The 23,780-nt window shown below is 51.9% G+C and overlaps 1 protein-coding gene across 13 annotated transcripts in view; it reads right to left on the reverse strand.

The window, feature by feature from the left end:
- Window positions 1–4,796: 4,796 nt before the first annotated feature.
- tou (bromodomain adjacent to zinc finger domain 2B toutatis) overlaps window positions 4,797–23,780 on the reverse strand; it is a 35,217-nt gene continuing 16,233 nt past the window's right edge. For 6 of the 13 annotated variants that reach the window (XM_015183943.2, XM_033378743.1, XM_033378741.1 and 3 more), the window contains exons 2-17: window positions 18,531–18,760; window positions 18,207–18,452; window positions 17,327–17,826; window positions 16,555–17,267; window positions 15,152–16,490; window positions 14,804–15,076; window positions 14,327–14,683; window positions 14,198–14,263; window positions 14,069–14,113; window positions 13,783–13,824; window positions 9,287–13,717; window positions 7,728–8,290; window positions 6,986–7,420; window positions 6,248–6,908; window positions 6,063–6,184; window positions 4,797–5,984 (exon numbers count right to left, since the gene is read on the reverse strand). In XM_015183943.2, the coding sequence (XP_015039429.2) occupies window positions 5,828–5,984; window positions 6,063–6,184; window positions 6,248–6,908; window positions 6,986–7,420; window positions 7,728–8,290; window positions 9,287–13,717; window positions 13,783–13,824; window positions 14,069–14,113; window positions 14,198–14,263; window positions 14,327–14,683; window positions 14,804–15,076; window positions 15,152–16,490; window positions 16,555–17,267; window positions 17,327–17,826; window positions 18,207–18,452; window positions 18,531–18,681 (10,101 nt within the window). In that variant the 5' untranslated portion in view covers window positions 18,682–18,760 and the 3' untranslated portion in view covers window positions 4,797–5,827. Of the gene's footprint in view, window positions 5,985–6,062; window positions 6,185–6,247; window positions 6,909–6,985; window positions 7,421–7,727; window positions 8,291–9,286; window positions 13,718–13,782; window positions 13,825–14,068; window positions 14,114–14,197; window positions 14,264–14,326; window positions 14,684–14,803; window positions 15,077–15,151; window positions 16,491–16,554; window positions 17,268–17,326; window positions 17,827–18,206; window positions 18,453–18,530; window positions 18,761–19,591; window positions 19,787–23,780 lie in introns of those variants that run through there. The other 7 variants (XM_015183942.2, XM_033378742.1, XM_033378749.1 and 4 more) reach the window with 7 other exon arrangements.

The raw sequence follows: 23,780 nt of genomic DNA on the forward strand, positions 1-23,780 counted from the left end.
ACGGAGACCAAGATGGAGTTGCACTCGGATCACACTCCATGCTGCCGCCTCCGGGCTGCAGGGCAAGGAGGCTGGCTGCAGTTGTAGCAAATTAAAAAAATGCAAATGTTGCACGTTGTTCAGCCAGACAACAAACAGCAGCAGCAGCAGCACTAAAAGCAGCAGCAGCAGCAACTGTTTACCAACTTTATAGACTGACTTCTGCCTGGTAGCTCACAATCGTGTTCATGTGTCACCAATATGATGTCGTTGTCCAGACCCCAGTCGCAGACACAGACCCAGACCCAGAGCCAGGTTCAGGTCCAAGTCCAAGTCCGACGATCGAGACGAAGCGATAATAGAGACTGAGAGAGGAGACAGAGAATGTTGGGCGGAGGACCAGGCGGGACAAGCAACTGCCATGTCAGGCTGCCCGGCACAGATGGCATCATCAGCATCATCGTCGCCGTCGCCGTCGCCGTCGTCGTCTGTAGCCATCGATCCGATCCCTCCTCCTCGCTGAGGCAACTTCTGGGGCCTGCTGTTCGCTCTGTCTCTTTCTACCCTTCTGGAACATATCAACATGGCTGGAAGGTCCATTGTAGGGAGGGCGCTGGGATTGGTGTCCAAAAGTAAGGGTATAACGAAAACATATGTAAATCAATCAATAGAAAATATATTGGCGTTCATCCGTTTGAGCCGCACAAACATTCAGAAAATATTACTACACAAATTTTGCAACAAAAACACAAATCGGAGTTTTTGAGAATCAAACAATTGCAAAATTAGGTGCCCATTGGAAAGCAGAAGCGATCTGTATATCGCGGAATAACAACTTTGGAGAACTTTGGAATAACAACGTTTGAATGCTATAGAGGACATAAATGCAGTGTAAAACCGTTAAGATGTGTCTGGATCTAGAGGCACTCTTCCTTGGGGCCAATCTATGCAGCGATCATGCAGTCCCAGGCTAACGCGGAATAGATCGATTGCATTGATGTGACTCAGGATCAGGTGGCGAGTGGACTGCGGCGCAACAATCCAGGAGGAGCAGGGGTTCCTTCAGTAGCTCCGTCGCTTGCAGAAGGCAGGTGCCAGCTAATCACACGAACGTCAACAATGATCCCAGTGATCTCAGCCCTACTTCTCCAACAATGCTTTGCCAAGGGCTATTCGAACAGCAGTAGTTCGTGCTTTATTGGAGCTTTATTGGGTGCGTGTATTGGAGAACAGTGACATAGTTCTCTGTGGTAAACAAGGGCCCCAAAGTGTAGGCCAAAAGTATAGTATCTCATCGTAAAAAGAACTATCAGTATTACGAAATTTCGGCCATCTCAAACTGCAACATGGATAAACCATTCCTTTGGCTTTGGCTCTCACGCAAAATGGTTCCCAATCCCAATCTAGAGTTCGTTGCCAGGCTTCCGGCAGAGGTGAAAGTGCCCCGCTCCTCCATCTATTCGCCTGGACCGGCTCCTTCTCGTCGTCCTCAGTGTGTCCTCGATGAGCTTGTACTCCCCCCGTTTAAGGGTCGCGATATCATGCTTCTTAGTCTCCCAATAGTTTATTAAGTTTCTTTTTTAACGATCTTCTGTGGAACCATTTTAGAGAGCACCCAGCTGCCTCATTGAGCTGTCATTAATTTCCTACGCCGCATGAATATTCATGAATTATAGAGGTATTCTTTTTGTTTTTTCATATGAGTATGGGATGGATGCATGGATGATATTGTTTCCTCTGTGGCTTCGCTTTTTGGTAAAGCAATTTGTGTCTTAATTAATGTCCCAATCAAGACTCTCTCTCCCATCCCCTCCCCTCCCTCCCCTTCCCCTCACTGCGCTCCACGACTGGCTGCAAGCCTCGTAAAAATCTCCATTTTGGGCAACGGACCCAAGTCGGGGGCTGGCTGCTTTCATATGTATTTATGCATATGTATATATATTGTATATTGGATACATAGCAGGGGGAGGCGGGGGAAGGTGGATGCAACGGCAGCAAACTCGTTTCGTTGCAGGGCACTAAATTAGTTGGCTCTTCGCGGTCCGAGACCCAACTGCAGATCCACAAAGAGTTTTCAATACAATTTCGTTTGGTTGGCTGGCTCGTCCGTTCGTTCTTAATTTCGATGGAGTCAATTTTATTGCCTTTAGCAGCAGCCAGAGACAGGGACTGGGACAGGAATAGGGCCCTGTCAGGTAGCCCCGCTAAGTAGTCGCCATCGCGTTTGGAACTGGAGTCCAAGCCCAAGTCCAAGTCCAAGTCCAAGTCTGTCGTCTGGGGCCGAAGCCCCAGTTAATTTGGTCATCTTCCATGATGTTTTGATAATGTGGCGGGAGCTGGAGCTACGACCTGGACCCAATCTCTGTGTCGTGGTCCTACGCTGCATGCCCCTCTTCTTTTTGTTCGTCTCTCTTCTGGGTTCTTGGTTCTGGGCTGCGCACGAAATTCTTGTCGCCGCGAATAATTACATAAATCAGCGATTTTTAAAGCGTTTCGAGTTTCAAACTGTCAATGCCTCAGAATGTTGCAGCCACAGGCAGTAGGGAAAATACTCGTATACCTATACGACGAATAATCTTGTGGTCGGCTTCTTTTTGGGGGCATTGATTGCTGCGGGGGATTACGCTCTAAAATATTAACACCTTCTGTTCCCACACGAAATTTGGATTTTTATGCTGTTTCCCAGTAAAACCAAATCACACCTACGTAAAAAAGAGTAGCACCACGAAACCCTTTTGCCAATCTGTCAGCAATTCAAAAAGTGTTCGAAATGGAAAGATTTATGGCATAGAGATTTATAGTTTAAAGTGATCGAAGGTCCGAAAGCCCAAAAGTATAAAATCTAGATTTATTTATTCATAATTGAATGATTTGAAGACTTGATTTGGTTGAGGGAATAACGAAAGCTAAAGCCCAATGCCCAAGGCCCATGGTTAAAGCCACTCAGAAAGCGTTCAATAGCAGCGGATGGTCGGATGACTTCAGGAGATCTCCATCTCCTCCCATCCGACAGTTGCGGTGGGTTTTTGATGCGCTTGCACAAAAGCCAAAGTATGTGCAGATTGCAGCCCTGCAGTTCTTTTTGATTATGGGCCCTGTCACAGCCAACGGAGCAGTGCATTTGCATGGCCCAATGGAACGGTAAATGGTAAGGCCAATGGCCAGGCTCAAGCTTGCGGTTTGCTGCAACTCCAACTGCAGGTAGGCTCACTCATCTGTCGATCCAATCGGTTGGAGAGATGGAGCGTGTCAGGCAGGCAGGCAGGCTGGCTGCCACCTTGGCACGAGATGCATCTTCCCAAAAAAAATGAGTTAATAGCTTTCCGGTGCAATGCAGGGACTCCATAGAAATAAGAACACACGCTTTTGTTGTTTTTTGTTTTTTATACGGTTTACTTTACTTATATTTTGTTTCCTTGTGCACGAAAGAGTCGAAAATGAATGCCCCACCATAATTTCATATATAAATTTTGTAAATTTTCTTTTGTTTTTCTTTTAATTTAATGTTGCTTTAGTGTGCGTGTAGTGTGTGTGTATTTGTGTGAGTGTGTGTGTATATGTAGGAGGCTTAGTTATCGTTTAATATTTGTTAATGATTAAGTACGTTCACATATGCATTGGATAGGGATACAATATACTGTATGTACCTATAATTTTAAAATATATTTCTATATATACTATATATCTGTATCACCACAAACACATAAATAAATACAAATCGGAATACAAATAGATATTGCTACTCCAATATATTAGCTTCTCCGTTAATTATCGCTTAGGGAAGTGACACAACTGTATGAATGCCAATAACATGCTGGGACCAGGACTTGTTCTGGTTCTGCGGTTCTGCTTCTCGATTGGACTTTAATCTTAAGTATATATCATATATAGACTTATTTACAAGCATTGGTTAGGGGTTAGGGGGCGGGGCCATCGCTTCCTATTTACACAAGCAACTCATTGCAAATGCTGCCCCATCTCTCCATATCATATTGAACTTTACACAAAAAATCTATAATGGCTGTATGTATATCCACACAACTGCACTGCCTGCCTAATCGATTGTGCAGTTGTGTCTGTATCTTGTATCTTGTATCTTGTAGGTAGTTATTGTTGAGGTTTTCTGTCTGGTCTGTCTGCTATGGGTTCTGTTTCGATTCGGTTCTATTTGTATTGTTTAAGCGGGAAAACGTTTGCAAAAAACTATCTGTTCCTCCCGATATACTCGTACTTAAAGGTACTTGCATTTATTCCTTTCGCTCTCCTCTTCTTTCGCTCTCCTCTCCGTCCGTTCAACAGTTTCGTTTTCAATTTCATTCAATTATTGTGCTGCACTGCAAATGAGTTTGATTTATTCAAAAATGTTTTTTTGTAATTCGTGTAAATATGATTGATTTTTGCTAACTTGTCTGTGTGTATTCTGTGTACATACTATACTATACTACATATATAGTAAATGTATATTTAACATTTATAATTCTCATAATGCTGCCCCAACAACGGCTAGGGACTACACTTTAGGCGCGTGCAAATATTGTTTTTGGATATAGACTATCTACAGCTAAAACTTGCATTTGCATCTGCATTCTGCCCCTCACGATTCTACGTCTAATCGGTTAATCTCAATTCTCGTTTCTCGTCTCTGGAGTTGCGCTTAAATCCCGCTAGGATATGTCCAACAAAGGGTCTCCGTCTCTCGCTCCCGCCATTCAACATCATTTGATTAATATTTAACTTTTGTTTGTATTTGAATTACGTTTTTCGTTTTGCAATTTGCGTGTTGAGATTTGCCAAAAGTTGCGATTAAAAATGCCAACTACATTGTGGAAAATTTACACAGAGAATATAATTTAATACATTCAATTTAATTTAATTGTATGTTGCCTTCGTTTCACATTCATTTACAACTCTCGATCTGTGCCACGTACTGCCATCCCTTTTGAGTATATTTGAGTCCGCTCCGCTGCCAGATTAAGGCTCTCTCTAGTTAATATTAATGTTAATTTTAATGCTAGTATATAGGTATGTGTATATATGTTTAAATACAATTGTCGGAGTGGCTATAAGTACAATACAGTACAGTACAATACACGTTAAAACTTAAATGAGCGCTTCGTTGATGTCAGCTTTAAACATAAAACATTACAGATACAAATACAATTACAATTACAGTTACAATTACAATTTAAATTAAGAGTTAAAATTATTACGTTTTAGAATTGTGTAAAACAAAGCGAGACGCAGAGCTGCACAGAGTGCACAAAATACTGTTCGAATGATGGATCGATTGATTGATTGATGGGGGGCTGGTTTTTTCTGGGGCGACATAGTTTCATTTTGTACGTTCATTTTGTCAGAGAGTCGCGTCTGTACTGTGGATGGCTTCTTAAACGATTTTAGCTATATGTAGGAGCTGCTCGATTATGTTGGCTAATAGTTACGGTTTACACTGCTTCACTGTTTTGTTTCCTTGCTTTCGTGGATGCTTAATCAACTAGATACAATTTTTGCTGGCACGCGCTTGTTCGCCTGGCTACTGGGGAGGACATTCGAGGCTCTCTTGCAAGTCTCGTCAACGAACAGCGTAGGACGTGGGCTATATATATATATATATCTAATCGTACTATATATAAATATAATAATGCTTCTTGTGTGTGTTTGCTTGTATCGGCTATCCCTCTATAATTATATACAATTGTATGCCTCCCACTCATCCTTCTCTGCTCTAGTCCTAATCTCTTGGCCAAAATTGTGCTGCTTCGGCGGTTGTTTCCGCCGCTGGTATCACTATTTCTATGGGATCCGGTGTGGAGCTGTCGCTGGTGGCAAGCTGGAGCTGCGGATACGATCAGGAGTGCTTCTCGGTCATCTCTGCCCAGCGGGACTCGAAGAACTTGCGCATGCCGTGCCCCGCCTTTCCCACAGGCGAATCATCCTCGTTGAACATTTCACAGTTGTCGAAGATCTGTCGCACATCCACGCAAAAGTCCTCGCGTGCCTTGTAGCTGTATAACCAAAAGAGATATCGACGGGAAATTAATACTTGGATGCAAGTGATCGTGGGGCGGCTGGCGATTCCCTACCTCAAATCATGGAGCTTCTTCTTAATGGTGGATAGGTCCATGGGGGATTTGATAATCTTGCGATAAGTGGGAAACTGTTTGGTGTTCACGGGCAACAGAAATGGCCACGAATCCTCGTGAAGCTGCGCGAAAGAACGAAAATACAGTGTTAGGTACGCCTTAGGCATTGGGAATGGGAAACCCACCTCCATTTCGGCCAGGAGCGTCTTGCAAACGGCCAACTCCTTCATGAGCTTCTTGGTCGCGTGCTTCTCCTTCTTCTCCTGTTTTAGCTTCTCCTTGGCCTCCTGTATGGCATGTATATTGATGGGCGGCGGTGACATTTGCGTTACTCCCACTCCCCCTGCCGCTCCCACCGTGGGTGGTGTGGGTGTGCAGGCACGCGGCGAGGGCATGGTCATCGGCTGCTGATGCGGCGGCGACTGGCAGATGGCGTTTAGTGCCGTCGGCGAGGCCTGCATGAGCAGCGGTGTCGTCGATGTGGGCACGGGCGGATGCAGTGGCCCGGGTGGCGGTGGTGTCGGCGCCGGTGTCGGCGTCGGCGTTCGGGTGGGCGTCACAGCCCGCGGCGACATGGCCACGTTGCTGAACTGCATCGGTCCATGGGGTACGGGAAGTATGGGCAGAACTGTGGGTCCTGTGGGGTTCACCAGACCAGCGGCAAAGGCGCTGGCTGGCGGATAGACCGGGTAGCCGGTCGCAGCGATAGCCACTTCCTCGGGCAGCGGCACGACCCCGTTGTTGTTGCTGTTGCTGTTGCCCAGATGCGCCTGGAAACGGCTGCTGTCGATGGAGTTGGTGTGCTGCTGATCCTCGAACGTGGCCGAGGCAACCGAATGCGCCGGACTGCCAAAGAAACAGGGAGTAAAGGGAGGATTATATGTGTGTCCTGGGCCTGCACTGGTGGCTGTGTCAACACTCACCTCAAAGGCGGCGGCAGCGATGTCATGGACTCGTCGTGCGACGAATTCAGCGACTGTTGCAGCTGGTGCTGCCCGTCCCCTCCCCCCATTTGGGGCAAGTGCTCCATGCTGGTGGCACCCACTGGCCCTGGTAGTCCTGGCTTGTCGTTGCGCCGCTTGGCGGCTGTGCTGGCATCGCGATCGCGACGCGACTTGCTGCTGCTGCTGCTGGTGCCGCCACTCCGCTTCTTGGGCGGCGGGGCCCGTGCAATGCAGCCGTGGCAGTACCACTTGCCGCGCGGCACCTTCAGCAGCGGTGGGATGTAGCAGTCGGCGTGGTAGGCGCGCGGACACAGATCGCAGTAGATCATCTTGCCCACCGGCGAGGGACGATGGCCGCCGCACACGATGCATTTGCGTTCATTGGTGGCCTTGTTCACGCACTCGTAGCAGTACCTGGAAGGAGACAGACGAGAGCGAGAGGGGAAGGATTACTCGGGGGATCCTTTTTGCCTTGAGAGAGTAGGAGGTGGAGGTGGAGTGGGAGTGGGTGTGGGAACAACAGTGCCACGCAACAACAGAGTGTCTCAACGGTTAACGGTCACATAAACGTTCAACAAACAACGCGACACAAAGGACAAGAAGGACATCCATGGATGATTTTTGTGTGTGCACAGAATGAGGCAACGTTGTGTGTGGTGGAATGGAAATGGAGATGGAAATGGGGATGCAGGGCGTTGAGAGAGAGAGAGAGAGTACTCACCAGTCGCCATCGGGTATGTTGTCCATTTTAGGCTTGAAGCAGTACGTATGGTAGCCCTTGTCGCAGCCATCGCACAGGAGCAGCTTATCCTCGTTCTCGCCCGAGGTGCAGAACTGGCAATTCTGTAAGGAATTCGAATATTTGCTAGAGTTTGTGGTTGTGGCCGAGCGTCGACGTTTGCGTGTTTTTGTCTTTGTCGTGGTCGTGGTCGTCGTTTTTGCCCCAAAGTCCGAGTCAGAGTCCGTGCGGGAGTCTTGATCCTCGCTGGGGGAGGGCGATAAGGAAGGCGGTTGGGCTGGGGGGGATTGTCCGTTTTGCGCTGCCTTGGCGAGAGCCTTTAGATTGATTTTGATGCTCAGGGACTGCTGTTTTTGATGCTTTTGTTCCTTTGGGGGTGTCGCCGGGGGCCGTGGCGGTGGCGGTTCCGTTTTTGTTGTTTTCTGTGGCGTGGCTTGCTTCTTCTTCTTGCTCTTATTCTTCTGCTGCTGCTGTTGCTTCTTTTTGTTTGGTGTTGCCTGCTTCTTGGCGCTGCTCTTCTTGCTCGACTTGTTTCTTGTTGCATACTTTTGTGCGCAAACCAAAAACATGTTGTGTTCGTTGCGGTTGCAGATGGAATTGGTTGCAGTTGCAGTTGGAATCGGTTGCGGTTGCGGTTGTGGTTGTGATTGAAGGTTCGTTGGGTTGTGGTTGTGGTTCGAGTCGGTCCAGGGATGGGGATAAATTTATTTTTTGTTCGGTTTTTTTTTGTCAACAGGTGGGGGGGAGGGGGAGTTGGTATAATGGTAATACGGATAGCGGTAAACGGTAAACGTTAACAGGGCAACAAAAGCATTCATGTATGTAATGTAATGTAATGTATTGTAATGTATGTGTGTGTATGTGGGTGTGTTTGTGTGTGTGAGTGTGAGTGTGAGTAATTATGAAAGCGTTAAATTTGTTGCATATTTGTTGGTTTTTTTTTTAAGTTTTAGAACACCATTTAGAACACCACAAACAACAAACAAGTCAAACATTCAGCAAGAGAGCAAGAGAGTTGTTAAGAAAGAAAGAAAGAAAAAAATATAAATATAATTAGAAGAGGAAACAAACAAATCAAATTTTGAATTAATTTTCATATTTTTTGGCAGGCAATGCAATAAATTTCTTCCTTTGGACCGGTAGGGGCGTGGGGTGTGATAGGAAGAGGTGTGTTGTGGAAGCGGAAGGGCAAGGGGATGCAGAGGTAGAATAAGAAAAACTCAAAAAAAAAAGAAGAAATTTACAAATATTCTACGATGCAAAACTAAATAAACGAGAGCTCTCGTCGTCTCTTACTCGTTGGTTTGGCTGTTGTGAATACGGTTAGTATTAAAATGTGCATGTGCATGTGTGAGCGTGAGTGTAGCGAGTAGCGTGTAGCGAGTAAAGTCTAGCGAGTGTGCAATAACAAAAAAAAAATGTTGGCAGAGAGCACTGACTGGGGAGTGTTCACAAAAAGATGATGGATGGATAGATGGTTGGGGCTGGTGCGGGAGTGGTGGTGCCAGGGTATGGGGTGGTTGTACATTTCTTTGTCTTACCGCTTTCATAATGCTCTTGTCCCACGCCACACAGGACTCCAGCACGTAGAGGGCCATGGCCAGCTGGGCCGTGGTGTGGGACCGGGCCACTGCATCCCGCCACTGCACCAGGCCCTTTGGTATGTTCTCCACCTTCTCGTCCCTGTCGCTGTCGCAGTTGCTGGCTGGCGAGACGTTGCCAGAGACGGGCTCCACGCTGCCAGACTCGCCCGGACAGCCGGAGGCGTTGGTGGAGTTGGGCGCAGTAGCCGCGGCGGCTGCTGCCAGGGCCATGGTGCGCTCGTTGAAGGATGAGGGATTGAGACTGTTTCCTCCCGGTTGTTGCTGATGATGTTGCTGGTGCTGCTGTTGCTGTTGCTGCTGCTGTTGGACCAACTGCTGCTGCTGCATCTGGAGCAGGTAGGCCGCGGCAGAGGCCGAATTCTGGGTCTGGGTGGAGGTGTGCTGGTTCTGGGCAATCACGGCCAGGTGGGCGTCGCCAGTCTGGGAGCCGAGCGGCGGCTTCAGGTAGCGCCGCTCAATGTTGGCCTCCAGATCGATGATCCGCTCCCGGATCATGGGAATGATGCTGATAAAGTCCTCTTCGCTGACCTCCTCCGGCTCCGGCAGGCTCTGCTCGCCCTCGACGCGATTGGGCACCTGCCAGTTCTTCAGCTGCATCGAGGCGCTGGCCACCTTGTCCTCCAGCGACTCGAGCTGTTCGAGCAGGGCCAGTTCCACCCGCTTGGCCACCTTGGGGTTCCAGTCGTGCGGCCCGTCCGGCAACAGGTACTCCACCATGTGGGCCTCCAGCGGCTGCAGCTGGTAGTTGACGCCCAGCGGCTGTTCCAGGGTGAGGAAGCGCGTCAGGTTCTCCTGCAGCTCCCGTTCCCGCAGCCCCGACGGATTCAGGGTCTTTAGGAGCTGGCGCAGTTTCTGCTCGTCGTCGAGCTGCCACCAGCCGTAGCGCTGCCGTTGCGGCACGTACACGCCGTGCACTTTGTCCGGGAAGCCGGAGAGCTTCACCTGCTCGAGGAGCCGGTGCTCGTCGGGCGTCATGGACAGGGGCAGGGGAATGTCGATGGGGATGTACGTTTGGACGCTGCTCAGCGACATGTTGGCGATGTTGTGGTAGTAGGCCTGCGATAGGGCCTCATCCAGCCTCAGCTCAATCTTCGGCTTTAGCTCTGGGGCATCTGTTCCGTCCTCAAGTACCCCTTCTCCCCCGCCCGTGTCCGGGGGGACATCAGTGCGCAAACGAAAAAACTTGTCCTTGCCGGCGTGCTCATTGTCCTTCTCCGCATGCGCATCTCCATCTGCCTCAGCATCAGCGTCCGTTTCAGCATCCGCATCTGGTTCCGCTTCAGCGTCCGCATCCACATCCATCTGTCCATCTTCGTCGGCATCCGGCTTCAACTTGATCTCCTGCTCCTCATCATCGGTCGTCACGAGGGGGCGATGAGGAGACTCCAGACCGTTTTTTGGCACTGTGCACTTGATCTTGATCTTGGCCTCGTACTCCTCCAGCTTGGCCTGCATCTGGCGCTCGTCCAGGCCGCTCAGCGAGAAGATGCACTCCTGCGCCAGCTTCCCCGGATCCACCTTGCACTCCTCCATCGGTATCGAGTAGTACTGCACGTTGTTGATCAGGTCCCACGGATGGCCCTGCAGCTGCAGCTGGGCATAGCAGTTCTGGTTCGCATAGCCCCACTGCAGCTCCTGGGCGACCACACCGCCCTCCTCCGCGGGCAGTTCGCTGATTAGCGGCACCTCGCGCTGCACAATCGAGAACCATTTGGGCGTATCGTCGCCACTGGAGGTGGACACAATGATGCAATCGTCGGACGTTTCCTTTTTCAGGTCCTCCATTTTGATGGTCGAAGATGTGATCAGATTCTGGCCATATGTCTGTGCCATTCCCACTCCCATTCCCATGCCCATACCCATGCCCATGCCCATGCCCATTCCCTCCAACTTATCACAGTTGCTGTCGTTGCCAATGCTGTTGTTGTTGTTGTTGAGGGTTGGAATCATGTGGCCAGGCATCGAGGGTATCTTGATCTCCGCCTCGAAGTCCGTTTTGGTGGAGATCATCGTGGTGGGCGGACCCATTAGCTCCATCTCCGACTTGACCTTGATTTCGGGTCGGGGCGGTTCGATCTTGGTTACCGTTGGAGGCACAGCACCCGCTTCGTCATCATCATCATCATCGCCCAGATCCACAATCTCCGGTTCGATTTTGTTCACTTCGGTGACCTCATCGTCATCGTCATCCTCCGCCTCCTCCTCCTCTCCATCGTCCTGATCGTCTCGCTTCCGTTCTGGATGATTATCCTGATCCTGTGCTGCTGTGGCCACGGCTATAGCTGGATTCATCTCTGCGTGCGATTCATCCACCTCCATGGGCTGCACTGTCCCCGCCACCGACACCGTCTCCGTGTCCGGGACCGTGCCCGTCGCTGTCTCCGCCTCCTTCGCTGCCACCTTCTCAGTCTCTGGCTCTGCCTCCTGGTCTCTGGATCCGTCCTCGAACTGCTTCTGGTTCTGCTGCTGCTCCTTCTGCAGCCGCTTCTCGTCCATATTCTCCAGGGCCTCGTGGTAGTCACAGATATCGTTCTGGGCTGATTCCAGGGCCTCGATGAAGATGCCTCCGGCCTTGGGCAGCTTCCAGTAGCGTCGCCAGAAGCGATCCTGCCCAAAGCAGGCGGCACGCAGCTGATTGGTGCTCTTCTCCAGCGCCTCCTTGCAGTTGAGCGAGGCGCGCACGATTTTGTCCAGCTTCTTTTGCAGCTCATCGGCACTCAGGCGATTGTCCTCGTCCTCCTCCACATTGGTGATCTCCGAGTCCAGGTCGGAGAGGTCGTCCTCGATGATGCTCACATCGTTGTGGCCATCCTCGTTGATGGAGTTGCGGGCTCCGCTCTTTTTGGCCTGCATCAGGGCTGCCTGCATTTCGAGGCCTCCAGCCACAGTTGCCACTCCCACTCCAACTCCCGCTGCCGCATTTAGGCCACCTGTTGTGGGCGTACTCGAACCGTTGTGCTGATAGGTGGGCGTGGGCGTTGGCGTAGGCGTGGGTGTGGCAAAGTCCTGTCCCGACATCTGCTTGCCGGGAGTAATGCAATCCACGGAAGAAATACAGCTCTTGGCGGGGCTCACCAGCGAGGAATCGAGGAGTGGTGCAGCGGGCGTTGCCTCTTCCTTATTGCTGACCGCACAATCAACGCCATCCACGTCCATGGGCTGTGATGGAATGGCCTTGCCATCCTCCAACTCCTTGTTGGTCTCCCCGTTGTTGGTCTCCACAGGAAGTCCCTCTCCTTCGATGTCCGGTGCCTTGGATGTGTCGTCTCCTTCGGCAGCAGCCGCCGCCTGCATGGCCTCTGCTGCCGCCTCGGCCTCGGCCACGGCCTCTGCCTGCTTCGCCTGTGCCTGGGCCAGCCGCTCGGCGTCCAGCTTCTGCTGGGCCATCAGGGCGTGCATGGCCGCCTCCCGCTCCGCCTGCGCCTTCTCGTACGCCTCGATGCGGGCCTTGCGCATGTGGAGGGCCTTGTACTTGCGCACCTTCATGTCCGTCATGTACTTCTCCTTGCGCATCTGGGCGCAGGTCTCGAGGCTGCCGTCGATCTGCCGCAGCACGGCCTTGTTCATCAGCAGGTCGTTGCATAGGTGGGCCAACATCTGGGCCTTGCGCGTCGGATTCAGGGCCACGAAGGGGCGGTCCTTGAGGGCGTACGATAGCTTCCAGGTGTCGTTCTCGTGGAGCAGCTTGTAGTACTCCTGGTTCTTGGCCGAGTGCGTGCTGGTGTCGGCGTCCACCTGGTGGTGGTCGGGCACCCGCCGCTCCCGCTCCCTGTCGACGGTGATGCCGTGCATCTGGCGCACCTCTCCGGTGGCCGTGGCGTACAGGTAGATGCGCAGAATCTCCGACACATTCGAGTTTGTTATGTCCGCGTTGCGCAGCGACTGGCCCAGCAGCGTTGTGTGACGGCCGGGATTGGGCACGCCGGGATCCTCAATGGCACACACCAGGAGGTGCGTCATCACCGACAGCAGCTCCTCCTCGGCATCCGCATTGCTGTCGCTGATCAGAGCGTCGTGGAGGTTCTGCAGCGACGGCAGCGACTCCATATCGAAGCCGAGGGTCTCGCCAAAGTTGTGCAGAAACTCGAAGACCATCAGAAGATCGGCCATTGCCTGGCCCGGCAATCGATTGCCGGCAATGCGCTCCAGCTCCGGCACCGCCATCTCCTGCAGCATTTCCGAGTCCTCGTTGGGTCGCCGTATCAGCTGTAGGATCTCCGCGTCACGCTTCCTCTCGGCCATGCGGCGCTCGCGCAGTATGAGGCGATCCAGCACCAGCTGGTGTTTCTTCTTCTCCCGTTCCTCGAACTTGCGCCGTACCTCCAGCATCCGTATGAGATTCATGTGCTGCCGTCGACGTTCGCGTTCCTGTTTTCGAGGAGAGATCAGGTCAGTTATTGATTGATCTTGGGATAATCTATGGATGCTCTTACCATTTCAGCGGCCAGCAGCAGTTCCTTCTGCTTCTGCAGTTCCTGCGAGGAAGAAAATAGTAGATTTGTTAGTGGAAAGGTATTTCCTGCGAGCTCTTAAAAGAGCAAGATGGCCGAAGCAGGGATTAATGCCAAAACAAACCGAACTCAAGGTTGAAAAATGTTTAAAAACAAAGCACAAAGTGTGTTCTCTCTCCACCTCTAGGAGGAGGGGGAGGAGGAGGAGATGAGAGAGGGAGAGGAAAGAGGAGTACAAAATGTACGAAAAGGGAATTGCATTTTGTACCTGTTCCTTGGCTAAAATTGCTTCCTGACGACGCTTCTCCTTCTCCTAGTGCAAAAAAAAAACAAAAACAAATGGAAATTATGGAAAATCAGCCTGGGTGCCGCCTGGAGGGGGGAGGGAGAGACTGACCTGTTGCTTCTTGAGCAGCTCCTCCTGCTTGAGGCGATCGAGCTCCTCCTGCCGCTTCTTGCGCTCCTGAAAGAAAGGAGTTTGGATTATTGCATGCCACACCACCACCATACCCTTCTCCGGGCTCACCTCGATGGCCTGCTGGTTCTTCATCTCCTTCTCCTTGCGCTGCTGCTCGAGCTTGGCGTTCTTCTCCTGGCGCGCCTTCTCCTTGTTGCGCGCCAGCTCCTCCTTCTGCAGCTTCTTGGCATCCCGCATCGCCTGCTGCTGCTTGGCAATCTCGATGCGCTGCTCCACATTGAGTGTCTGGCGTGTGAACACCTTGAGGTCCTCCAGCCGCTTAGCCACATCCTCGTCGGTCATCCGTATGTACTCGCCATCGTTGGCATACGGCGGCGGCGCTGGCTGCAGAAACGATCCCACAATGGCCCGTGCGGAGAAGCTAAAGTTCTCGCGCGTCAGATTCGATGGCTGCTGCTCCAGGATCTGTCGAGGAAAAGCTGTTAGAATCCTGCTCTCAAGGATGGGTAGGAGGTTGGCTGTGGGGTCGCTTGGGTGTGGATTCGTGTGCCAAAAGGAGAGAAAAAGTTCGCCCTACAAACTCACAGCAAAAACCTGTCCAATGGTCTTCAGGGGCGCCACACTGCCCGGCGCATAGTAGGTGACCTCCCCACGGATCTGTCCCAGCTTGGTCAGGCCTCGGATGACCGTGTCCCGCTTCCAGCCCATGTCCAGGGGCACTCGCAGCTCCGACACATTGTGTATGTTGGCATCCTCGCTCTCCGACTCCGACAGCCCGCTCTCGGCGGCCATGCTCTCCGAGTCCGTTGATGTTTCCATGTGCGCATTGGCCTCGCTCAATGCCAGCCGGATCTTCTCCTGCAAATGAGAAAATGAGAAAGTTCAGCAAATTTCAGAGCTGATCCCTGGGGATCCTTGGGGAGTAGAACTCACAATGTCCGCTCCTTGCTGGAGCAGCTGTTGGGTGGCCAGCATCGGTTTGAGGCCCACAGCCCGCGACTGGGCCAGCAGGGAGGCCACTGTATTCTTCTTGGGCTTGGACACTCCACGTCCGAGATTGCGCGGACGCCCCTCCTTGTACGAGGAGGAACCACCGCCTCCGCCACCGCCGCCGCCCGACGAGTTTCCACCTGTCGAGCTACCGCCTCCGTGTTGAGGTGCCGGCGACGTATCGCCACTGCCCGAAATGGACCCACCCGGCATGCCCCCACTGCTGCCGCCGAGGGCCGCCGTAATGGAGCTCAGAGACTGCAGGCTGTTGCCGCCCTGAGCAGCCGCCTGGTACTCACTGGCCATGTTGGCCAGAGCCGAACTGGAGGTGGAAGTGGACGCCGTTGGGGCTCCTCCGCTGCTCTTGTCCGAGGGCTTCATAGACAGATTAAGCGGCGCATCAAAGTCGTCGATGGTGATGGGATTCGAGGCGGAGCCCACGGCCCCAGTGACGGCGGGTGGCAACGCACTGGACGCCGACTTCAGGCTGAGATTAACGCCACCCGAGCCGGGGGCTGCATGATCGCTGGTCAGATCGTGCACCTCCTTGCCCTTGCTGGAGAGATTGTAGGCGCCGTTCGAGGTGATGGTCGGCGGCAGCTTGATCACCTCCACCCGATCGCTCGATGAGCCCTGGCCGTGACCGTGGCCCCCCATCGAGGACGCCGAAGAGTTGGCATTGCTGGTCACCGTCGAGGCACTCGACTTGGTGACACTCAGCTGATCCAACGGATTGGACATGCCCGTGAGGCCGGACAGACTGCCCATTGGCATGCCAGCGGCTCCCAGCATTCCATGGAGTCCTCCGGCAGCTGCCACTGCAGCAGCTGCTGCCGCCTGTTGCTGCTGTTGCTGTTGCTGCTGCTGGTGATGCTGCTGCTGGTGCTGGTGCTGTTGGTGCTGTTGGTGCTGCTGCTGCTGGTGCTGTTGGGCGGCTGCTGCCATTGCCGCGTACTCCATTTCGAGTCTAGCCCGCTTCGCGGGACTGAGACCTGGAAATGCAAGCAGAGAGGAGAGTGCATTTGTGGTGCTGTCGAGCTCTTTTTGCTGTTGCTGTTGTAATTGTTGTTGGAGTAGGTGTTGTTCTGCTTGGTGCTGTTGTTGTTGTTTCTGTTGATGTGTGGTCTGTTGTTGTTCTGTTTCGGAAATAGTCTTCTTGCGACCCCGTGATGTAGTACCAGGTATTTTGGGGCCCACAATCGAGGACGTATACTTGATGATCTCCGTGTCCGGTGGCAGGCGTACGCCCAGCAACGAGGGATGCTCGCTGCTGCCACTGCCGCTGTTCCACAAAGAGAATTGATTAGATTTCGGGGGCGAGAATCAGAGAACCACCTTCCACTCACCTCATCATTCCCGCTGCTGCGCTCATGTAATCCTTTGCACCGTTGCCACCCTTGCTACCCGATGATCCACCCGTTGAACTGATTCCCGCCTGTTGCTGCTGCTGCTGCTGTTGCTGCTGCTGCTGCTGGGAGGAACTGTGATGCTGCGACGACGACGTGACTGTGGCACTGGGCACCACTCCCGTGCTAGCCGCAAACGCATTCATCGCCGCCTGCATGCTCTGCTGCGGCGTCATGCCCAGGGCCCCGAACTGCGACAGCGAATTGAGGGCATTCAGCGAGGGATTGTTCTTGTCGCGGTCCTTGCCCGATGCCCCCGCCGACGACGAGGATCCACCGCCCATGCCATGGGGGGACATTAGCGGATTGGCGCTGCCCAGGCTGGGATGCATGCCACCCAGCGACGCGTTGCTGGAGCTGACATTCGTGGACGATGCCTTGCTGCCGGACATGATGCCGCCGTTGCCCCCACCGCCCATGCCGAGGCCGGAGAGTCCGTGGCCGTGCATTGAGGAGGAACTGCCGCCGCCGCCGGACTTTTTGCCCGACGAGCCGCTGCCGGACCCTCCGCCCGATCCCGAGGCGGCGGCTGCAACCGCCTGCATGGCCATCAGCTCTTTGTGCAGGGTCACAGGATCGTACGCGGAGCTCGGATTGCTCGCCATGCTGTTGCTCGTCATCGTCGAAGGCTTCCCGTAGGCACTGGCCGTGCTCTGCAAATGGGAGGATTACAGGTTACCGCACCAAAAGAAGGCTAAGAAGACAAGTTTACCTTGTATCCTCCATGGCCGCCTCCGCTGCTGGTGGAGATCGATCCGCTGCCCGTGCTCACGGCCACCGATCCCGGCACACCGAATCCGTGCATGCTGGCGAGCGCTGCTGCCGGATTGTTGGCCGCAGCTGCTGCAGCCGCTGCCGCCGCCGCATTCAGGCTGTTGGCCAGGCTCTGCTGCTGTTGCTGCTGCTGCTGCTGTTGCTGCTGCTGCTGGGCCGCCCGCTTCTCCTTGCGCGACTTGTTGGACTTGCTGCCAGAGGAGCTGGACGATCCTCCGCCCCCGCCATTGCCGCCACCCACAGCCGATCCGCTGCCAGCACCCGCACCCATTACGCTTCCACTGCCTGCACCATTTCCGCCTGCTCCTGTGGCGCCCATGCCCATTGCCGCCGGCCCGAAGGCTGCCGCCAGGTCTGGATGCGGGAATGGTGAGAGGCCGGACGCCTGCAGGCGACTAAAGTAGTCCTGAGCCGCCAGTTGCGCCATCGACCACCAGCCTGCAACGAAAAGCAAATGGAATCAGCAATCGGATGATTCAGAGCAAGGCATCCACAATAATCTATGCTACAAAATAGTGTGTCTAACCCTGCCGCCCACCGCACTGGCCATGGAAGAGAGCACAGTGCAGGACGCAGAAATACGGAGTATTAGACGAAAGTTTGCTCTAGGAGGATATTCTTCAAATGCCTCGCTCGATAGGACGAGAGCACTTGCTGTTTGCCTCCACAGAAATTGAGAGAAGGAACACATCCCAAAAGACCAAAGACATTGGCGAGCAGCTGCATAGCGGCGGCTCCTTTGAAAGCGTCATAAATGGTCCTTGGGAGTCGTAGGGGGGGAGCACCAAAATACGGATGCATGCCGACATTTTACTCACTTGCTGGATGCAGACCTGCCAGACTGGCGGCCTGCGAAGCGGCCACTGCCATGGTGTTCTGATGATGATGGGCGCCGGCCGCCGCCGCCGCTGCAGCGGCCATCGAGTAGCGGTCATTGGCAGAGCCGCCACCCGTTTGCGGAAGGAGGCCCAGGCCAGCGGCGGCGGCTGCATTGAATTGTGAGTTGAACAGCGGATTAGAGGCGGCTGCCGCCGCAGCTCCAGTGGGATCACGGCCCCAATAAGCTGAGGGGGAACAGAGAGCAGAAACATTGGATTAGCTTTTGACCAGGTAAATGGTTCAAGGATGCAACAGGGACTCACCGAATAGCGAGGCGGCATCTAGGAGTCCGGTGGGATCGTGCGGATTGCCGGCTCCGGCGCCCCCACCCGCGTTGGAGCCACCACCGCCCTTGCCATGATTGTTTGAGTTTTTGCCGTCGTTGCCGCTGCCATCGCCGGCATTTTTGTTCATGTTCAAAATCCAATGGTGTTAAAATTGGTGTTCCTTTTGTTCTTGGGCTCCGTTATTACGCGCTACATGCGGTTCAATTCTGTAGATAGTGTAAAATAATAGATAATTTATAAAGAGAAATAATTGATTGGAAAGGAGGGATTCATAATCATAATTTCCACCTATTCCGGCACCCAGAATATCATTCAGTAGTTTGCTACTTCTTTTCTACTCTACACTTTGTGCTGGCAATGCCGCGCTTGGGCGAACCACGAGCACAAAGTGGAAACGGCAGAAACATGAAAAGCAAAACAAAACTAAAAAAAACTAAACGACACACACACACACGCACGCCAACGGAAGCAAAAGCCGCGTCATGTTTTTGTAGTTGTATGCGGCAGCGAGAGAGAGCAAACAGTTAAGCGAAGAGAGCGCGCAAGAGAGACGGCTGCTCACCACTACACCTGCATATAAGCAGCAGAGCGGCGAATTGATGACGTACCGCAAACAAAACTACACGGCGAATTCAAATTTACGCACAAAATTGTATGTATTTCACACATATTAAAATGATAAATGAAAAGCTGCGGAAAACGTTTAACTTTACATATCAAAGAGAATAAAAGGTAGACCCTACACACACACGCACACAAACACATGTGACAAGACTGTGGGCGCCGATGCATACACAAAGCTGAAAAAAAGAACAACAAATTCAGCTTAAAGCACTTTGCACCTTTTTAATTGAGTTTTTTTTTTGTTGCACTTTTTACACTTTCATTCATGAAATTTTTGGAATGTACAGGTTTTTTTTTTCACTCTTTCTCCTGTCTTCGCATTTTACGGTTTTACTAAGCGTCGACTGCGCTGCTTCCTGGGCACAGACAGACAGACGACCGTTTTCCCGCAGACTTTTATTTTTTCTGCTTACTTTACAAAAATCCACTGGATACGGCATCAAAAAGCTTTTGTTTACATTATTCGGCATTGCATTTCGTTGATAAAAAATAATGTAGAATTAACAAAATATATTTACAAATGCGCCGACAGCGATGCGACGCGGCCCGTCTGTCTCTGTGTGGGTTTTCGCGGCGACTCGACTGCCAGAGAGTGTGAATGGCTTGCCGCGTTACAAGTGGAAACGAAACATGAGAGAGATCAAGAGCGAGAGTGAGACCGTGAGAGCCAGGCAGCGCGGCGGCAGCACACAGATGAATGGTGCTGGACACCGCACAGTGGTTGATAATTACAGTTGTTTTTTTTTTTTGCAAAGAAAATGTCTCTGGTTTTTTTTTGTTGAATTAATCATTATAATGAGGCGACGTTTAGTCAGGCAGAGCAATAAAGGTGGGGCCCACTGTGTCTGTCGCACTGTATCGTCTGTCTGTCGTGTGGTTGGGAGGAGGTTCGTTAATAACCGTTCGTTATTGCGCACTGTGTTTTGTTGGTGTTTTTGTCACGCATCGACTGGCGGCAGATGTGCGCCCTTATCATGCAGCCGGCAGAAGTCTGCTGGCGGGGAGGGGAGTCGAGTCGGATTTCGCACACTGGCTAAATGGTTTAATGCTGGCTCTTCTTCGTTTGATTCTCGCTCGCAACCGCACAGTGACCGCATAGCGAAAGGAGGAGGGGAGGATGGGTAGGAATATGATTTGACTCTGTGCTCGGTCTCCACCCGCAAAACGGTATCCATTTAGCGCTGCCGACGCAGCGTCAACGCAGGCAGGCCCCATAGTCGCCCAGAATGAAGGTGTGCGAGCAGCACATATTTTTTGCGCTAGATATGTTTGTGTTAGTATTCTGCTCATAGCAAATGATTCGATACCACTCCCCACGGACATCCCCCCTCTTCCATGCTTCGACATTCGTTTCAATATTTGTGAGTGACAGCGTACAAATGTGAAAAATTCTGCTCATTGTGTGCTGTCCGTTGCTGGCGTCATAGTCATACATGCCCCCCCTACCCAACCTCTGCCTCTTTTGCAAAGCTCACATCTCACCCTATCCCCTCCCCTCCCCACCCCTCCGGCTAAGCTCGACGGTGTTGGAAGTCCATTGTTATTGCTTTTGTTGTTTGCTCTTGATTATCTTCTCTCTCTAACTCAATTGGCAGTCTGTCTTTCCGTTGTGCGTTTGTGTCTGTGTGTGTGTGTATGTCGAGTCTGTTTGGTTGTATGGGTGTTTGATTTTGTGTTATATCTTGGCGATACCATACCCCCGCTGCCACTGCCGCCGTTGCCGTCATTCGTTTTCATGTTATACACACAACAAATGACGCCGCCGCCGCCACCGCCGACTGTTCGGTATATTCCGTTTGATTTGCTCTATTCAAGATTATTCGTGTTCTGGTGCTACATCGGTCAATAAGCTAATCAATTGCCTGACAGTGGGTGTGCACCTCCCCAGCTACCCTAAAGGTATCGATGAGTCCAATTATTTACTTTCATTATTGATTCCCTCATCGAAAAAAAAACCTCAGTATACAATTTCTATCTCTCTCCCTCTCTCTCTCTCTCTGGGTCAAGTGCACTCAGAACCGAAGCTTTTGCTGCTGCTGATGCAATCGAAGGAAGGAAGATTCTCCTTTTCCTTCCAAAAGCCGCGTTTCGATTCCAATTTCCTTGATCTCTCGCTCGCGCTCTCATCTTTGACTTGACTGTTACTGCACACACACACACACACACACACACATGCACTTATTCTTTTGCCTGGAATTCTTGTGGATTTAGATTTAGGTATGGCCATGATTTCATTCCTTCTTTCGTTGTTCTTTCGTTGTTGTTGCTGTTGCCAACCATGCGTTTCGCTTCATGTCGCTGTTGTTGCTGTTGCTGTTGCTTTTGATTGTTGGCGGTGGCCTTAACGCGTCCGCCGTTTTTCAGTTCACTCTTTTTGCCCCTGTCTCTGTCCATTATTCACGTTGACTTCTTGTTCTTCGGGCACAAGCACGCAAGAGAGGAGATTGGGAGAGTTTCTTCGCTTACTTCTTGTTTTTCTCTTCCCGACGGCAGGGGTTATTGACTCAGCCGAACAGAGAGCACATGCAGAGCGGACAAGTTACAGTGCTTACAGTCTGCGTCATCCGTCTGGCGGTGCGATCTCTCTCTCTCTCTCTCTTCCTCCGCCTCGTTCACTCAGCCACTCAGCCCTCTGTTTCGTCTGCCCCCCTGCACTAGCACTTTAAGTGCAGCAACAAGTACTGCAGGCTAGCTCGTTCTTTAATCAATCACTTTATTTTCTCATTGCAAGTTTTCAGTCTGCCGTCGGCCAGAAAATCACTCAGTTTTCGCAAAAGCTCAGTAATTGAATTAATGAAACCTTTATAATTGGATTTTCACCCAAAGGAATTTGTCCATTATTCGTTTAACCACTTGTCAAATGAAGCATTTTGACACCTTCCAGTTGAAGAAATGTGAATGCGTAGGCAGGCGATTGTACTTTCATGAAAATTACAAATTATCCAGAATACCATGCAGAAGGTATGAGGGGTATTCAGGGCAAGGAAGCAATAATGCTCACTCAAACTGCAACGGTAAATGCATTTTCCATGCTCAATGGCTACCTAAGGTGTATTTCAACAAGTGAGGACTTCCAGCTCTTCCTATGATTTCCTCACCTTACCATAAGCAGACCTTGTAACTTCCTGAAGCCTGGCATTAACGGAGCTGTTTATTCCTGCGGCCAACGACGAGCCTCAGAGCAGGGCAGGTAAATCATTCACTCACTGCTAAGTAAAGGAAATGAACGAAAATGAAATCGAAGCAAAGAGAAGGGATATCGGAACACTCTGTGCGTTGTAGATGGCAGGTTATTCTTCTTCCTGTTTCTCCTTCTTGTTGCTGTATTACATTATCTCGAAGGAAGGCCCTAACCAGAGTAACAGAGAGAGGGAGTGAGAGTGGAAGACTCTGCTGGGTCTGCTCGTCTCTCGCCTCGGCCATGGTGCGCGCAATCCACAAAAAAAAGGGACACACATAAAATGTAAACTCTGAACCGAAACGGGGCGTGTGTAAGTCCTCCCCCTCAAGCGAGGACAGAGGGGAGCACTGTAACTCCCGAGTCACACCAGAGTCTGTCGCCACTCGCCACCCCGTCACCCCGCTCTAGGGCATTCCATGGATTGTCGCGCAGTTTGCGCCAAACCGAACAGGAAACGAGCGTGCAAGGACACACAGCAGCGTGGCGTGGGAGTGTGGGGAAGTGTGGGGTGGGGCAGCAGAGAGGGAAACGTGCGGCGAGTGGCAGTAAAACGAATCCACTAACGAATGAGCAGGAAGAAGGAGAAGCCGACGCAGACGAAGCAGAGAAACAGCAAAACTAAAATTGAAAATGGCAACGAAAGGGGAAAGGAAAGGCAAACCACCACCGACAAAAACAACAACAACAACAACTACACCAAGAACGAGGACTGTCGTACACGATAGCCATGCCGATGCCAGCGCCGACAGCGACGCCAACGCAAGGGACAGTGACAGAGCAGCGGCAGAGCGAGTAAATACCAAAAACAGCAGCAACAACAACAACAGCAAGAAGAGGAGCGACAAACAAATGAATTTATGCAGCAACAAGAACAACAACAAGTAGTGCAGTTGTTTTTGTAGCTGGTATTTATGTAACGGTGTTGCTGTAGTTTCTGCCTTCCTCGCCCGCCCTCTCTCTCCACCCCTCCTTGGCTGATGTGACTGCTGCCGCCTGCTGCCTGCAGGAGGCAAAGGCAAAGCCTCAATGTGGAACGAGAGCGCGCACGACCCATAAATTAGAGTGAGAGAAGGAGTACGCAAACAGCAGCAAAGGCAGGAGAAGCAGGCATAACGGAGCGACCGAAGGGAGGAGGAGGATGAGGACTGAGAGAGCGCACAGCACACAACTAACAAATGCAGCAGCATCGCCTGCGGGTGATTGTTGGAGGGGTGGAGTGGTGGAGGACCCAACAACATTGACGTATTTGCCATTTGCACAACCCAGAGCGCAACCTGTCCATATCCCAGTCCCACAAGCACCAACCCAACCCAACCCAACCCCACTCCCCCAGTCGACGGCGGTTCTGGAATCTCTCCAGGCAGCGCAGTTCAAGGAGGAGCAGAATTGAGTGGGAGAGTGCAGCAGCAGCAGCAGCAGCA

Source organism: Drosophila pseudoobscura, chromosome 3 (genome assembly GCF_009870125.1).
Source record: "Drosophila pseudoobscura strain MV-25-SWS-2005 chromosome 3, UCI_Dpse_MV25, whole genome shotgun sequence".
Classification (NCBI taxonomy): Eukaryota; Metazoa; Arthropoda; class Insecta; order Diptera; family Drosophilidae; genus Drosophila; species Drosophila pseudoobscura.